The 18,751-nt window shown below is 39.4% G+C and overlaps 1 protein-coding gene across 1 annotated transcript in view; it reads right to left on the bottom strand.

Moving 5' to 3' along the window:
• Positions 1-18,751, bottom strand: part of LOC102799570 (sodium channel protein type 3 subunit alpha-like) — a 281,657-nt gene that overhangs the window by 9,048 nt on the left and 253,858 nt on the right. Inside the window, exons 27-30 of the mRNA XM_087846568.1 lie at positions 13,201-13,476; positions 5,229-5,282; positions 4,778-4,915; positions 4,474-4,578 (exon numbers count right to left, since the gene is read on the bottom strand). Coding sequence (XP_087702694.1) covers positions 4,474-4,578; positions 4,778-4,915; positions 5,229-5,282; positions 13,201-13,476 — 573 coding nt within the window. The remainder of the gene's footprint in view (positions 1-4,473; positions 4,579-4,777; positions 4,916-5,228; positions 5,283-13,200; positions 13,477-18,751) is intronic.

The following is an 18,751-nucleotide window of genomic DNA, read 5'->3' on the forward strand; positions in this document are numbered from 1 at the left end:
TAGGCTGCCGGGGGATTCCCATGATGCATTGAGTTTTTCCTTCCCACTGTCGCCAAAGTGCTTGCTCATAGGGGGTCATATGATTGTTGGGTTTTTCTCTGTATCTATGAAGCGCCTTGAGGCGACTTTTGTTGTGATTTGGCGCTATATAAATAAAATTGAATTGAATTGAAAAAATTGAATTGAATTGAATTGAATTGAAATTGAATCTTATACTACCACGTTTGTTTGTTGTACTTGTTAAGTTAATATTTTATTTCTTATTCTTTACTAGCTACTTTGTTCTCTCCCTTATAGAGACATTTAACTCTAATGAATTCTCGAGAATCTCATTTCTAATTGAGTAATTCTACTTTGGTGATTCTATTCTGTCTATTGTATTCTGAGATTATATTGAGTTATTCTGCTTTAATAAGTTATCGTATTATTCTGTTATTAGATGCTTTTCTTGCTGCTAGGGATGCACCGATACCGATACTGGTATCTGGTATCGGGGCTGATACTGTAAAATGTGTGTGTACTCATACTCGTAAAAGTTAACCGATACCATGAACCGATACTAACTTATTTCATTAATCAGAGGGTGGCTTGTCATTTTTGTTGTAGTTTTTTAGATTGGCCACTAGGGGGACATCCCGCGCTAAACAGGCACAGGGTTAGGCGAGTGAGATTGGCAGCTCCAGATAAAAAAGAGAAACTGGAGGCTGCTGTAGCTAGGCTAAACAAAATGTCAGCAGTGTGGAACAGCCAACTTTAACTCAGGTTTTGGAAAAGCGATAAAAAATGTCAAGAGAAAATCCACGGGCAGTTAAAATAACAGAGGCTCTGACTCATTTTATCGCTCTGGATGACCAGCCAATGCCAGTCGTGGAAAACATAGGATACTTCTCAGCATACTCGGGCTGCGATATGAAATTCCCAGCTGCCCACACATCAGGGAGATAATGGTGCCAAAACTTTCTGAAGAGGTAAAGACAAGCAGTGTGTGCGCGATGTCAGTTCTTGGTTTAACGGCACAGTGGACTGATGATCCACGGGCAGATGAGGAGTTTGTTTGTCAATGCCAAATACTTTTGTTATTTTGTTTGTTTGTTTACATTATGGACACTCTGCAATAATTTAAGTTAATTTTATTCTCAAACCTAATTTGTATTTATTTTATTCCAAACAGAAGTGTTTATTTATTATTCTGAAAGCTCGAGACAGTGCCAATAGTTCAGTGATATTTTGTTAAATTACAATGTGGAGACTCTGCAATAATTTAACAGAAGTGCTTATTTTTCACTTGAAAGTTTTTTGTGGTCATTTTTATTAAGATTTTATTTTTTATCGGCAGAGAATAAAATAAAACCTGTCTTCCAATTCATTGCATGTGTGTGTGTGTGTGTGTGTGTGTGGTAGAAGTATCGGTTTTTGTACTCTGTATCGGCAAGTACTCAGATCCAAGTATCGGTATCGTATCGGTTTGAAAAAATTGATATCGTTGCATCCCTACTTGCTGCTATAACAGCAAAGCGACCATTTAATTATTCAGTTTTAAGAAGAATAATGAACTTTAAGAGGACGTGGAACCTGCGGGCTGATTAATGATGCTGAGACGCTCCTGTAAGCTGAACCTGGACTGAAAAAGACCTTCAGACGAGGTGCGTTTTTAGATCTGAAGACTGTTGGAGAGGGTCGATGACCCAATCTGGAGGGGGAGAGTTCAAGTGTCTCAGAGCGTGGTTCTTGGGACTGCTGACAGCTGCTGCTCAGCTGATGTAAGTAAAACAGCCTGAGATTTAAAAGTGTGCCAGCGCAGACATATTTGTGCTTATGTGTATGTTTTTGAAACAAATCCTAAACTCGACGTATTGTTCTTATTGTGTTTACACGCACCAATAAGGAGTCTAACACCCTTCTACACTTACATTTCTGCATAAGTAAAGGACTGAAGGAATCTCTGTACGTGTGCACGGTCGGGGCGTGAGAACGTGGAGAATTTGTCATCCGTCGCCTTCTTTGCTTTGATGTTAGTAAACAGCTGGAGCGTGACGCAGCAGCAGGATTCATGCAGTTCTGCTGTAATGTGAGCAATGATGACCTTTGTGCAGGATAAACATCAAGACTGCCCGGATGACCATCCTGCTGACAGATAACTGTCAGGCAGACATTAGATATATTAGCTCACTGCATAGTTTTATATTTTTATCTTTATGCTTCTCAGGCAACTTACAATTTTATAAATATGTCAGAAGAAAATGTTTTAAAACTTGAATGTTCCTCCCTGAGTGAATCTTAGCTTAAATTAATTAGAAGTTTACAAAATAGAAGTTTTTAGATTGCGTTTTAAACTCAACATCAACAGCTGTTGAGCCCCGGCCACGGTTTAGCTAATGATCAGTGATTAAAAAGAAAACCTTGACAAAAACACTTGATTCTATGTTGTTCAATTTCCACAAAAACTCTTTCTTTTCCTAGAAATGTAAGAGGTTAGATGTATAATACAAACATAATTACTGCATAGTTTGGTGCTGATTACTTGAAATGGAAAGTGTGGTTGTGGCTACATTTATTATGCACCCACTAATGTAGCAGTTAACTGAACATAAACTATCAGTCTCCTAGAAAGGCTCGTCTAAATTCTTGGAGCAGTAGAAGCTGATCTTCAGGTGGATTTTGAGGTACATACAGAGGTATACTATAGGTGTATATCATAACATCTCTTATCAGGTATAAAGGGCATGTTGTGCGTCACTGTGAAGTACACTCATATTAATGATCCTTTTTAAGTAAACAGATTCTTCAGTGAGAGGCTGCTCTGTTTTCTGATATGCTGGTAAGTCACACGTTCCTCTGAAAGCCAGTCAATAAACTGAAGATGACATACATGTCTTACTACAGCTACATCTGTCATACACTTTCCCAACAACGCTTCCTGCACGTTTCAGATGTTCACAGGACGTAATCTCTAATCTATTGAACAGTTGGGTTCATATGTTGTTTGCACAATTTTTCTAATTTTGCTTAAAAAAACTCTTAAAAAAAATGAAAATCTGAACTTGGAACTATGATGAGCCTGAAGTCTAGAAACTGTGACCATCACCAGAAGCTGTGTTTCCTCCACTGACGCTCTGCCAGGCCTTTACTGCAGCACATCAGTTGCTGCTTGTTTGTGGGTCTTAACTGGGCAAACATTGTCTCGAGTTGAGATCAGGAGACTGACTTTGCCATTTAAGAAGATCCCATTTCTGATTTCTCCTCAATTTCTCTTATCTTGAGAAACTGTTGGGTTACTTTTTGCAGTTTTTTCTCTTCCCATCATTCTGGGACAAATTCATCTTGAGATGTTTTCTGTCGAAGCCTAGTCAGACTTTGCTGAGTGTAACCAGTGGTTTGCACCTTTGTTTTATTGAAGACTTTGATAGTGGCTCTCGTTCGTTCTTTAGAGTTTTCGTGATTCGGTCAGATGTTGTCAAATTGTTTTTCTTAACTAAGGAAAGAATTCTGTGATCATCCACTTCTCTTGTCCTTTAGGGCATTTTGGCACCGCTGAGCTGGTCAGTGCATTCATCGTTTTTAAGACTGTTTGTTGAGCCACTCTTAAAAGTTTGCCTCGTCTTGCTTTGTCTTTCCAGCCTAACGATGGCGTCGCTCACTTCCATCGACATCTTTCACGGCCTGATATTTAAATTTAAAGTGAAAAGCTATAAAATACAAACTTTGATACTTCACTGGCCACGGGGCTGCTGGTCAGTCAATTATCCAGTTAATTCAGACTGTGTGAAAATGTCTGTAATTCCTAAACAGTTAAAGCATAGGTGTCAAACTCTGGCCCGTGGGCCAAATTTGGCCCGGAGCCTAATTACATTTGGCCCGTAAAGCCATACCAAATTATTATTAGAGCTGGCCTACTGGTATTATACAGCTAATATATATTTGTTTGTTCCATATTCAGTTTTTCAGCAAAACGTGTTTGAGTCCATAAGAAAAGATTCATTCTTATATCTGGAGGAATAAATATATTTCAATAAATATTAACATTAGCCCGTAACTTTGTTCCAGTTTTGAATTTTGGCCCACTGTGTATTTGAGTTTGACACCCCTGAGTTAAAGCAACACTTTTGTTAAAGCCCTCAAATTAAAGCTGAAAGAATCCACAGAGGAAAAGTGAAATCTAATAACTTATGAACATAACTATTGTGTTTGCAGCCAAATATTAATTGAAAAATAAAAAAGCAGAAGTGGCCAAAATTAATTTTAGATCATTGGAATGATTACATACATATTTAAAGGTCGTTTCCTCCATTCGGCTTCGACTTGATAATAAAAAACGCTTCTGTCCTTACAAAGTTAACTTTAACATACTTAATAAACTGTTAATTAAAACTGTTCAAAATCTGTTTGAATAGAAACAATACCAATGAAACCATTTCTAGACGTATCATGTGGAACTGAATTAGTGTTTTTAAGGTGGACGTGCTGTGTCGGTACCGTCGGTCGGGGAATGGGCTTCTGAGGTTTTTTGGAGCCGAGTTTCTTCATGGCGTTGTAATACTTCTTCTGCTCCTCGGTCATGAAGATGTCCTGTCCTCCTAAGTAAACAAACCAAGCAACATCTATGTTATTTTATAAGACTTAAGGTTGCCATCTAATGTTCTTACAAACCTGCAAACCTGTTAATATATATTCAGACGCTTTTGCTTTGATTTAAAATGCGAAGCTGTAGAAAGTAAACGTGCGTTTCCTGTGCCGTTTGCTTCACACGTGTGACGCTGGTGTCAGCCGTGGTACTTATCTTTCTCTTCTGCTGGTTGAAGTTGTCGATGATGACACCGATGAACAGGTTGAGGGTGAAGAAGGAGCCGAAGATGATGAAGATGACAAAGTACAGGTACATGTACAGGTTGATCTCCTTGATAGGCTGCTCCTCCACCTGTTCAGGGAATACACGGATCTGTTTCTGACTTTCAGTTTGACTGTACTTCTGACATTTTAAAGACATTATCAGTTATTAACATGACATCATATCAATCTGTTTAAATTTCTTTTTCATTGAACTTTAATTTGACCCTTTTTTTGTTTCCAGTCCTAATCGAGCGCCAACATCCTCAGAAGAAAACTAAAGCTGAGGCTGAAGTGGCGAAACCTGCAGTTCCTCTAATGTCCAGAGGAGGTGCTAAAAGTGATGCTGAACTCATTTTGAATCTTAATCTATTGAGATGGTGAAATGTTTTGTCGTTACTTACAGCTCTCGAGTCCACCGCTGCGTACATGATGTCCATCCACCCTTTGAACGTTGCCTTGAAAACAAACAAAATCACAGAAATGAGTTAACTGTTGTCACTTTAACCTTACCAACTGTAGCGAGACCAGTGATTTCTTTAGTGTAGGGAGATGGACAACTTTCCCACTCCATAAGAGACAATTATTCAGTTCATGTTCATGCAAACTTGTGATCGAAGGATCATAAGTACAAATTTTATTCAGTTTTTTGAGGACAGAAGGCTGATACCCACTGACCCGATGTATGTATGTTTGCATGTGAAAGACTTTAAGATGTCGAGACTTAAAAGTCCGAGACTTAAAAGTCCGAGATGACTCTCCGAATAACTCAGCTGAACACTCAGGACTGAAACATGTTCGTTTACATCAGGGGTGTCGAACTCCAGGCCTCGAGGGCCAGTGTCCTGCAGGTTTTAGATCTCACCTTGGGTCAACACACCTGAATCAAATGATTAGTTCATTACCAGGCCTCTGGAGAACTTCAAGACATGTTGAGGAGGTTGTTTAGCCGTTTAAATCAGCTGTGTTTGATAAAAACCTGCAGGACACCGGCTCTCGGGGCCTGGAGTTCGGCACCCCTGATGTAAACGAACATGTTTCAGTTAGTGCATGTGCAAAATCAGGAAAGGGGGTGTCGGGGGTGTTTGGTCTCTTCAGCTGTAGAAGGCTGCATTTTTGATTTGGGATTTCAGGTTGAGCCGTTTGTACTGACGTCATGTTTTCAGTTTAGTAAAATCACAATTTGCAACATCTGCAGACTACATGAGGCTACATGAGGCTACATGAGGCTACATGAGGCTACATGAGGCTACATGAGACTACACGAGGCTACATGAGGCTACATGATGCTACATGAGGCTACATGATGCTACATGAGGCTACGTGAGACTACATGAGGCTACGTGAGACTACATGAGGCTACATGAGGCTACATGAGGCTACATGAGGCTACATGAGGCTACATGAGGCTACGTGAGACTACATGAGGCTACATGAGACTACATGAGGCTACATGAGACTACATGAGGCTACATGAGGCTACGTGAGACTACATGATGCTACGTGAGACTACATGATGCTACATGAGGCTACATGAGACTACATGAGGCTACATGAGGCTACGTGAGACTACATGATGCTACATGAGACTACATGAGACTACACGAGACTACGTGAGACTACACGAGGCTACACGAGGCTACACGAGGCTACACGAGGCTACACGAGGCTACATGAGGCTACACGAGACTACACGAGGCTACATGAGACTACATGAGGCTACATGAGGCTACATGAGACTACATGAGACTACACGAGGCTACACGAGGCTACACGAGACTACACGAGGCTACACAAGGCTACATGAGACTACATGAGGCTACATGAGGCTACACTCAATGCTAATGTGCTAAACGGACCGCCTGCTTTAAGCAGCCATCAGCTGCACAGACTGCAGCTTTAAATAAAATCTCTTCTCTGCCTCTCAGATGTTTATCAATAGAAAAGAGAGAAAAAAATCACAGCTCCTGTTTTTTCTGTTTCTGGGGATGTCAAGTGAGTTTCTCTGTTCCCACGTCACCAAGGCGACGTTGTGCACATTTCCTCCACTCAAGAGAATAACTGAACAAAAAGGGTCTTGAAGCTTTAGCAGAAAATTAGCAGAGAGCAGTTCTGATGCTGCGCTTTCCTCAATGAAGGATCAACAGGTCCATTTAGGGACTTCCGTCCTCGCCGAGAGAGGACGTGAGGTGGAGGGAACAGAGAAGAAAGAAGGGAAACGGGATACTTTGGTCTGAGTGGGCACCTGCTGTCTGTCACATTTAGACCTGAAATCAGCTTGTCACCACGGGTTACCACCTGTTGTTATTATGGGCTGTCAGTGAGAAGGGTTCACGCTGTAAAAGGATGTTAAAAAGTCAGCGATGACATTTACGGGTGGCTGCTGAACGTTGTTTTGTGTGCTGAGTCTCCATAACTGAGCTGCTCTGTCATAAACAATGGTCAGAAGTAAATCCCACCACTGACAGCCAGCTGCGTAACACGGTCATCTTAAATTATCTTTTTAAGTGGTCACTCCGTCTTTGATCCTAGTCGGCTGCCCGAACCACCTCAACTGGATCCGTTAGATGTGGAGGAGCAGGGGCTACTCAAATGACTGAGCTCCTCACGCTGTGTCTGAGGGAGTGCCCAGCCACAGGTAGGAGGAGAGTATCTGTAACCTCGCTCTTTTGGTCACCACCCAGAGCTCGTAGGTGAGGAGCAACATAGATTGAGCGGTAAATGGAGTGTTGGGTTATCTCCACAGTGACTTTGATCAGCAGCACCTTCACTGACATCACGAGGAAGCGGTGCCAACCCATTTATTTGGGGAAGGTGATGGCGTGACGTGACACTTTTCAGCTGTGCTAACTTGAAAAGGATTTTTCTGTTAATCAGGTAGATTTTTATCAGGAGACCATTAAAAATCATATTGTATAATATAATTTATTGATGATTGACTGAGAGAACACACTGGATTCAGAATCTCAGTAAAGTGTCTGCATCACTTTTTGCAGCGTGGAGATATTTCCAGATGCTAATAGAAGGTTTGCCCCCACCAACTGTTGCCGCGCCGACCAGCCAAAAACAGAGATGTGCTGAGCAACTGGTTGCCAAGGCGACCGCACTCTGGCAACTCTTAAGTTCTGGGAGGCTGACGGTGAAAGCAGCAGCACGCCGTTCCACAACTTTTTTTTATGGTCCTTTCGCCTCCTCCTCCACCACATTTCCCTCGACTCCAACCTCTCCGTCCTTTTATCTCCATCTTCACCTTCTCTTTCACTGCTGTTTAAGTTTAATATTTCTAATTCTTCGTGCACTTTTCCTCCCTCCATCTCTGCATTTCTCTCCCACTTGGCTGAAGTCGCTCTAAAAATAAAAGCCTCTCAGACGCTGATTGATTGGAGGCTCTCAGGACTCCCGTGGTGGGCGTCAGAGAGCGAGAGCGAAGGAAAAAGGAGCGAGTGAAGTAAAGACAGAGAGAGAGAGAAGAAAATGAAGGTTTGCAGGGAAGGTGATGGAGATGTAAAGGACAGAGGGGGGAAATGGAGTTGTAGTTGCAGTACTTTGCTCTGTCCGTGTTGTGTTGAGTAACAGAAGATGGAGAGACAGGAAGGAGGGACAGGCAAAGAAAGAAATGTGAAGTTTGTCGTTCTAACTCTAACGCTCCAGGCAGGCATGCCACTGCCAGTCTCTTTGTATCCTGAATATAATAACTATAAAGGCTTTTCATTTCATATCTCATTATGTACCTGCGTTTGACTTTGCAGTAAATCTTACAGCGTTGTTGAAAAGCTGGAGTAACAGCAACAGAACATCCTTTTTATCTAATTATGAAAACAAGCAAGTGACACGCAGCCGCAGTTAACCCAGTGGTTTAATGCTTAAACTGAACTAGGAGACAAATTTATTTCATCAAATCAAATCTGTGCTGTATTTGACTTAAACGTGCGTCTCTGAGGGCCAAATGATTTGCTCCACCACGAATCTCTGCAGCCTCCAAATATGGACTTTTTTTGCCTTATAAAAGTGGAAAAAGTTTATTGTGTCTAAACAATGAATTTGCAACAGTTGTTTAATGTAGGGATGCACCGATACCGATACTGTTATCGGGTATCGGGGCCGATACTGTAAAATGTGTGTGTACTCATACTCGTAAAAGTTAACCGATACCATGAACCGATACTAACTTATTTCATTAATCAGAGGGTGGCTTGTCATTTCTGTTGTAGTTTTTTAGATTGGCCACTAGGGGGACATCCCGTGCTAAACAGGCACAGGGTTAGGCGAGTGAGACTGGCGGCTCCAGATAAAAAAAGAGAAACTGGAGGCTGCTGTAGCTAGGCTAAACAAAATGTCAGCAGTGTGGAACAGCCAACTTTAACTCAGGTTTTGGAAAAGCGATGAAAAATGTCAAGAGAAAATCCACGGGCAGTTAAAATAACAGAGGCTCTGACTCATTTTATCGCTCTGGATGACCAGCCAATGCCAGTCGTGGAAAACATAGGATTGCACCGTCTTCTCAGCATACTCGAGCTGCGATATGAAATATAATAAATAAACAGAAGTGTTTATTTATTATTCTGAAAGCTCGAGACAGTGCCAATAGTTCAGTGATATTTTGTTAAATTACAATGTGGAGACTCTGCAATAATTTAACAGAAGTGCTTATTTTTCACTTGAAATTTTTTTGTGGTCATTTTTATTAAGATTTTATTTTTTATCGGCAGGGAATATAATAAAACCTGTCTTCCAATTCATTGCATTTGTGTGTGTGTGTGTGTGGTAGAAGTATCGGTTTTTGTACTCTGTATCGGCAAGTACTCAGATCCAAGTATCGGTTTGAAAAAATTGGTATCGTTGCATCCCTAGTTTAAATGTTTAGTGGTAAATACATTTTAAAGAATTGATTGGAACATTGTTTGTGTCTGATGTGTGATTTGATTTACAATCCTCACATATAATGATACGTGGTGTTAGGGCTGTTCGATGTAACGATATATATCGGATGACGATATAAAAACGTCTATCGTTTAATTTTAGGCTATCGTTTGTTTCGTGGTGTCGCAAAGTAAACTGTTTACAGCAATATTTTTTCATGTTTTGTTGGTCACTGTAGTTATTATTAATTTCTTAAAGTTCTCTCTTTCTCTTATATTTAATATAACCACACTACTGACGGACAAGTGCCTGTTTTTATTCGTTGTCGTTAGCAACAGCGACGGTAACACCATCTCGTGTCCGCTTGTTTATGTTCCACATAAACCTTTCACAATAAAGCTCAAGATCCTGTTGAGACTTTTCAAAATAAACTGAATCACGTGAAAGAGCAGATTATTTACGGATGAGACGTAAAAAAGAGCCGCCAGGTGCTAAAAAATAAACCTTAGACTCAAACGTTAGAGCAGGCTTTTCCCCGCAGCACGCCGTGTAATAAATACAAAGAAAACGGCGCCGTTACAACTTATATCTAAAAATGTATCGTTTCATGCATCGGTTAAAACACTCGACTCCAGCTACATGATGCGCAGCTGGAAACACTTCACACAAGTCGAGCTGCCAGAGATTCACAGAATTTACAAAAAATGTTACATTGTTGTGATTTATATCGTTATCGGACGATAGATGTCTTATATCAGGATATGAGATTTTGGTCATATCGCACAGCCCTGCGTGGTGTCACAAACAATGGCAGTAAGAAATATAGTGAAATAGCTCTATAAAAATATTTTTACTTTGACCTCGGTTGATGTCAGCCAAATTTGAATCCATTGTTAAGAGTCCACTCTACATCCCCCACAGTTTTATCAGAATTCATTCAACTGGTCCCTCTTTTGACCAATGGTTAAATAACGTAAAATCAAGTTTAGATCTTGAGAAGCTGACCTGTGTGGTTAGGAAAAGATCACCAGAATTTTTTATACATTTGGAAGATGTTTCTGGAGCCCGTTCTCACTCCTGAGGCGTAACAACCTGATGATTTGTCACGTCCCGCAGCGTTCCTGAGGAATGCGGAAGGCGACCTTCGGCGTTCTTATGGTACGTGCCAGGTTATGGGTGAAATACAGTCAAATGACGCTCCCGCGGTAAAACACAGCCATGTATTGCAGCCCTAACTCCAACCTTTTTCCTAACCTTAACCAGCACTTAACGTGAAATAGTGTTGTCCAAAGCGATTAGAGGAAAATGAACTGACATGTGTGGATTGATTCCAAACAATTCTCATGTTTCCTCATTTTTCCGATCTCGTCATTTATGAAGGTGTTGGTTGCCCAGAAGCGTAACATGTTGACGATTTGTCACCTAGCGTAAAATATTACGCCTCGGGAGTGAGGACGTGTTGTTCTGGAGCTATTAAAGACTGGGGACTGAAAATATGTAACTAAATTTGGGAATGTACACTGTTTATATTGTATTTTATTTTATATATTTTTATTTTTATTTAATTATAATTTTTTTTTTTTAATTTACCCACAGCTACGGCTAATATTTTATTTTATTTTATTTATTTATTTATTTTTTATATTTACCCACAGCTACGGCTAATATTTTTATTTTTATTTTTTTTTATTTATTTTTTCTAAGACTGGGGAAGTTGAAGAACTGGAAAGAGAATATGTAACTAAATTTGGGAATGTATACAGTAACCTCTACTGTTTTTATTGTATTTTATTTTATATATTTTTATTTTTATTTAATTATAATTTTTTTTTTAAATTTTATTTACCCACAGCTACGGCTGATATATTTATTTTTTTTATTTTATTTTAATTATAATACAATTTTTTTAATTATAAATTTTTTAAATTTGTTTTTGTTTTTTGAGTGTCTTGTGTTTTTATTGCTTTCTTACTGCCATATGTTCAAGATGTTTAAAGTGTTTGATGTTTATGAAACCAAAATTCAATAAATATATGTTTACAAAAAAGAATTCATGTTTACAGACAGAGTGAGGCGCGTGCATGAAAACGCCGCCGAAAACAAAACCTGTTTGTTAGAAATAACTAATCAAAAATAAATAAATTCATGTCCGGAAACACAGATGAAGATTAACGGCTGTGACTGACCGTGAGAGCTATTATTTTTTAATAATAACCTCCCAACAGATTTCCAATTATTTTTCCCATCAGTACCTCTCAGTTATTCACAGCTTATGTGTTACTTATTCAAATTGCAGTTTGTGTACCTGCCACTTACTGTAGGCAATGTGAGGTTTAAAACTGCTCTCATAAATGACAGAGAGGACAGAAGGCTGTGGAACGACAGCAACGTTAACAAAGAGAGGCAGGGAGAGTGGACGAGTGGAAAAGACAAAAGCAAGAGCAACGAAGAACAGGTGTGGGAGGAAAATTAAGGCTAAGGCGACAAATTGATGAAACGAAAAGACGAGATCAAGAGAGAGAGAGGGACGGGAGAAGCGGAAAAGTCAATCCTCCTACGGCATGTGGAGGAGACTCTCAGCTTTAATTTGTTTTGAAGGAGACGATTTTTCACTTTGTGCCTCAATTTCTTCACTCGAACCTCTTTGTTTCCCTCGAAGCTTCACACAGGCGCCGCAATGACAGAATTTTGTTCTTCGTTTTCATCTTCGGCTCTGCCTCGTGATCCCGTTTCAGTGTGTGTTCTAGTGATTGTTTTGCACAGCTGCACTGAGATCTTCAGGGGGTAGGACTTCCCAGGGAACGCTTCTATACGTCTTCAAACAGGACGTATAAAAAGAGTAAAAGAACCGCGGCTGGCGTGGCGAGTCTGAAAACATCCTACACATTTCCTGTCGTGTCACTCTCTCCAGGTCTCTGGGTCTGAAGGCATTTTTTGAAAACACAAAGTAGGCAAGGAAAGCTGCGACCCACGCCATAAATAAAGCACTGGGGGTGCTTTTAGGTGTCTAATAACAACTTAAAAGTGACCTTTCTGAAAGGTCACATAATGAATCATGACTCACTGTGCAGCAAAACCCCAAGCTGGCATCTCTCTTTGCCAACTGTGAAAATGGCTTTTAAAAAAAGTGCTCCAACTTTTTCTCTCTGCAGAGCACAGAAGCACAGGCGGCGGTGGGAAATGTGGGGAACTTCCATCCTGGCCTCATTATGCACGATAAGTTTATTTGTCTGTGCATATTCACCGTGCATCATAATTATCTGGCTACTTATTAAATTAATGCAAACGTGAAAATGTTGGCCAAAGAGCCGCTACTACAAGCTTTCTTTTATTTAACTAACCAGGATCTGTGTGCACATCTGTATGAACCTTGGCACACGTTTGACCAGTAAAAACTGAAAATAAATCTTTCTTGGAAACCAAAGAAATCTTAGTACAAATTTGAAAAGCCAAAAACAAAAAAAGTGGAGATCATAAAAGTCTCTGATTCCAATAAGTAAACACAAAGTGTCTTACCACTTGCAGCAGGGCCAGGTACCCGGCACCCACGTTGTCAAAGTTGACCTTGACTTTGCTCCAGTAGTGCGTCGAGGTGTCGTTGTGGGTCTCGCACGCGGACTTATTGTTGATTGCAGAAGCGTCGTAGACTTGGCCCGTGCTGTTGACGCAGCGGCCAAACTTCCCGGCAAAAAGGTTGACGCCCATGATGCTGAAGATGAGCCAGAAGATGAGACAGACCAGCAGCACGTTCATGATGGAGGGAATCGCACCGATCAGAGCGTTGACCACCACCTGCACGGAAACCAGCATTCATACGTGCAGACAAACCATTTACATGTTAGTTAAATGTTAAGGTTTCAGTGTGTTGCTGATCAGGTGGCGGCGGAGCAAACCAAAATCAACATGCTCAAACAGATGGATGAATGAGTTTCAATGAACCCAGAAACTGACCAGAGACCAGAGTTAGACTGACCACCTGACCAACACATTCATTTTAACAACACAGCACGCCATGCAGTTGGATGATAGACAGTATAAAAGATGGACATGTAAACTGTGAGTCACCCATTGGTTTATCAAGTCCTGTTTTGAACCCTCAAGATGAGCACTGGCATTTTAAAACTGGTGACACGTGATTGGTGTATCTGACAGAAAGTGTATAATTCTCCTTTGTGACACTTTTCATGGATCAAAATGTATAAAACCGACTTCATTTCCCCCCCAATATGACTACAGATGAGCGACCAAGCCTATAAACTCTAGGGGTGCAATGATACACAAAATTCACGGTTCGGTTCGGTACTTTGGTGTCACGGTTCGATATTTTTTTGATACAAAAAAATGTTCATGCCTTTTTAATTTGTCATTTATTAAAATTATAAATATATAAATAAATATTTTAACTCAAAAGTACAGTTTTTAAATTTAGCAGCATATTAAACATATCAGGTCCCCATAAGGAGAATCATGTGCTAACGGCTGTCTAAATGACTCGGCTAAAGTTTGTAGCATGCGTGCTTGTTGTTTTTGTCTGCTTCCACTTGTCTTTGCACTAAGATGATGTCGGAGTAAATGTGCAGTCATATTCGTTGTGTTCCCACTAGTGCTGTCAGCGTTAATCTGAAATGACGTTAACGCCACAACACGGCAAATCTCTGTTAACGAGATACCGCGGATCGCCCCGTGCGTGGGGCTGGACGGCCAACACGTTAACGAGCTAACTGCGCTAACGCAGTAGTTCCCACCCATGTAATTGAGCATTGCGTGGCGCATCCAACATACTGTTTTACTTTTGTCCATGACGCGCTTACCTTCAGGGTCATACGTCACATGAAAACCAAAATAGTTCCAAACGCCAGATCTGAATGAGGGTGGGGGAGGTTCAATTTGCCATGTTGCAACAAGCTTAGCTTCTGTCTCGCTAGCTTGCGCTGCGCTCAGTGGATCTGCACTCGACAGTGCAGCCTAGGCGGAGTAGTCGAGCGCAGATTCACTGAGCTCTCAACACAGACAGCATCGTCAGAAGAAAAGTTGATAAAATAAATAAAAAATTTTGTTTTGTTCGATACATATGCGTACCGAACCGAAAGCACTGTATCGAACGGTTCAATACCGATACGAGTATCGTTGCACCCCTAAAAAACTCATCAGGAAAGTGTTTATTTGCTTCACTTTGTAGACTCGGGGGCTACGTCCATCTTCTTTATTGTCTTTCAGTCGGATATGACAGAGGAAAAAAGTGACAGTTTAAATTCAACGTTGGGTCGAGGAAAGGCTGCAGAGTGGTAAATCACTACGGTAACCATCGGTTGCTTTATTAAAGTATACTTCGTGACCAGTTGGTGAGTTGTTGCTTGCTGTTGCTAAGTGAAATTGGTCAGAAAGAGGTATACAGTGCTTTTCTTGGTCTTCTATGTGGAAGATCCTGACTCGCTGAAACTAACAAATGAACAAATGATTATCTCTTTGCAGTAAAGCTGGCATTTTTCATGATTGTGCAACCGATTCATACAGTAACAGCCAGCAACTTCCAGCAACCACTCCCCAACCAGTCTGAGAATACTCATTTTTCACAAGCAACCTGATGCTGACAGCAGATCGCCAGCCTGTGAAACTGAGGCCTAATGCAGCATCCAACTCATATGGGAGAGAATAGTTTCTAAATACATACAGTATTTAATAAATGTGACATTATTTTACTAGTTAATCAAAAGTTTGTGTTTTTAATTGTATGTCTTCATTTTTTTTCAAGAACCTGACATTTTTCAACACTTAAAAATGTGAATTTCTTGAGTAGATTCATCCGACATGTTTATGTTGATTTACACTCTGGAATTATTTGCTAGCATTTCTTTACAACCTTAAAATCCCAACTTCTTTAAGTTACATTTAAGTGTGACATTGAACGTCCTAATTCATTTTGTTTTTAAATCAGACAGTGGATCTATACATAATTTTCACAGAGGTTTATGTGACGCAAACCCGACTTGAAGGTACTTGAAGTTTGTTTTATTTAACCCTTTAAGACCTACCATAGAATCAAGTCCGCCAGAGCTTATTTTATATTTTTACATGCTGTGGAGCCATTTTTGGGAGCATTTCAAGTTGCTATACATCAATACAACCATTATAGCCCATATTTTAATAATATGTATGCATTAAGTCCATAGTAACTGCATTAATTGCAAAAAAGTGCAATAAACTACAAAAAAATTGAAAATCGTTTTTGTTTTTTTTACATATATTTCTACTTGGAGAAATTTAAGAGGCTTATCCCTCAAAACTGTAAATACTAAACTAAAAGTTGCAAAAAATAGTTTACAACAACAGGAAATTTATTTTGAGTGTCTTGATAGTTTTATTTTTGAAATACACAATTTTTTATATACTACAGGAAAAACGAAAAACAATCCTATGATGCAAATTTGCAAAAAAACAGCATGTGCATCAAAATAAACTATTTAAAGCAGTGCAATTTGAGTTCTAAGCATCACAGAAATTATTCAGAAAAGCATAAAGTCAAACATGACTTATAAAAACCCCAGTATAGGTTTTTAAGGCCTACAAGTAAAAAAAACTACATTTTCTGTGAAAATTACGTCACTTCTGGTTTGGGGCAGGAAATTTTTATGCAGTTTTTGCATTATGTGGAAGGAAACTGTGACCGAGGACAAGCTGATGGCAGAAGATGTAAGTACAACTCCTCCGGTTTCATATGCAAAAAAAATTATTGCGCTAGCTCACGTGGTTCCGGTTCTACAGGGATTTAAAGATAGTTACGCAAAACAGAGCGTGCCCGCTCCGACCGGCTTTAAAGGGTTAAGGGTTGCATACAGATACTATGCAGTTCGGTTAGTTTGCAGTGTTTACAGATTACAGTGATGCAGTATCGGGCTGCTTACATCTAGGGTTCTGTTACTAGGTTACATCAAATCTAGCAGACATTAATTTATATTTAAGTTGATGATGCTGATTAGATTCACCCACTAAATTCTGCCTTTGACCTTACAGTGTCCACTGGTTTGAAACCAGTGTGACTTGTTTAGGTTGAATCCTGTACGTCATGATTTGATTTATTTTATCAGCCTTTTATAAAAAAGGAAAGGCAGTGTGAACTCACACGACTGTTTTCGCCAATTACTTGATGAGTCCTGACATGCAAGAAGTAGAAAATTCTGCTCCCATGTGAAATAAATGCAGTGCCATTAATCACTCGGTTCTCCTTCATTATGTGATTCTGTATTTTTATTTTTCTGAGAAATCCAGCGTCCTGCTTCCTACTGTTGCAGATCTACAGACGGCGGCGAGTCAGCTTGTGTGTTTGGTCGTCCTCGTCTGCACTCACAAAGCACATTTACGTGTGTTTTTTTCATACTCAGAATGCCTTGCTGAGTAAGCAATGCGATGCTGAGCATTTTTAAATTTAACACAGAAAATCATCTGTTTAGTCTTCAGGAGAGCGCGTCTGTCTCCTGCAAACCCCAAGCTTTTGTTTTGATGAACCGAAGACTTAAAGTATTCTTTACGTTTAATTAAAAAACAATTATTTTATGTGTTAAATAATTGTTATGTTTTTAAACATTATAAGGCCACATATTCTCTTGTGAGAGCTTTGATACATAAAAGCTTTCCTCACAAATTCCCACCATTCACACTGCCCATTTACTCAGTTTTGTAAGTTTTACGTTTGTTTTTCATGTTTTGAAATATATTTCTACACAAAAGAATTGAAAACAAAATTGTGAGAATGATTTTCTACGAACCAAATATAGTTTTGTATTTTCTAAATTTGTCATTAAAGTCTGACGTTAGTCTTTTTGCAGGACAGGGGCGTGGTTTCCAAATATTTACCCACAGCTACGGCTAATATTTGAATGTAAGTGAAAGGAGTGTGTTTGCAGGACACCAACTCTGTGCTATTCACAGTAATACTGGTGACAGAAACACAAACAGTAACTTGATATTTGTCTCCTGCTCACAAAGGCTGATGGACATGAAAGAGAAATCAGAAAAAATACACATCAAATTCACAGGTGGCAATAAAACAACACAGCAAAAAGAAAGAAAGAATAAATTCAAAAGAAGATGAACCCGTCAGAGAGCAGGAAGCAGAGAGTTTAATATGAAGTGACAGATAAGAAATGATAGGATGACACACGGTGAGAAAACACTGAGGGGATGTTCATTACAAACACACCTGGGCACAAACATGTCCTCACTTCAGTTGATTTATCTTCCTTTATATCTAAATAGTTCAGTTCAGTAATTCTAGAATTTTCCAGAGAACAGATTAGCTGCTTACACTTCTTACACTAATAAAAACTGCTGTAATAACACATTTATTTTACAGTAATTTGCTGTTATGTGTGAATTACAGGCGAATGATGTAAATATCTTCTGTGAAAAAATATTTTTAGAAAGCTTCTTTTTGTAAATTTAAATGTTTAATTTATTAAATCAGAAGCATTAACTGTGATCTGTTTATGGAGAAGTACTAAACTGTAAAAACAGTTTATACAATAAATTATATATTTTTACTGTTGCTTTTACTGTAATTTAACTTATTGATTGATCAATTACTTTTTTCTATTTGAATTATATATTTATAAATCTAAATTTTGAGCCTAACGCACAAACTGTTAACTAAGTTGCCCTTCTTTTTTTTTTCTGATTTGTAGATCAATAATATGCAGCGGTATGAATCCCTGATGCGTTTTTCTCACCAATCAGAAAGCAGTACACAGTCATGTAAAAGTGCATCCTTAATACCTCGATAGGACTTAAAAGAAGCCACATGCTGCTGATGAAATACACTTGATTAACTGATGATCATCAGTGTGAGCACCTCCATAAAAGTGTGTCTGAGTTAACACAATGCCACAATCCTCCCAGATGGGAATGTTTCAGCAAATAATTGCAATTTTTGGTCACTCGCACTTTACGTAGTCCAGTGTTGATTGTCTGTTATATGTAGCACCATGGAGGAGGAACACTGTCTCGTTTCACTGTGTACTGTACCACCGCACAAGGTTGAAATGACAATAAAGCCACTTTACTTGAAAATCAA

This window comes from Neolamprologus brichardi, chromosome 9 (genome assembly GCF_056152115.1).
Source record: "Neolamprologus brichardi isolate AB-2024 chromosome 9, ASM5615211v1, whole genome shotgun sequence".
Classification (NCBI taxonomy): Eukaryota; Metazoa; Chordata; class Actinopteri; order Cichliformes; family Cichlidae; genus Neolamprologus; species Neolamprologus brichardi.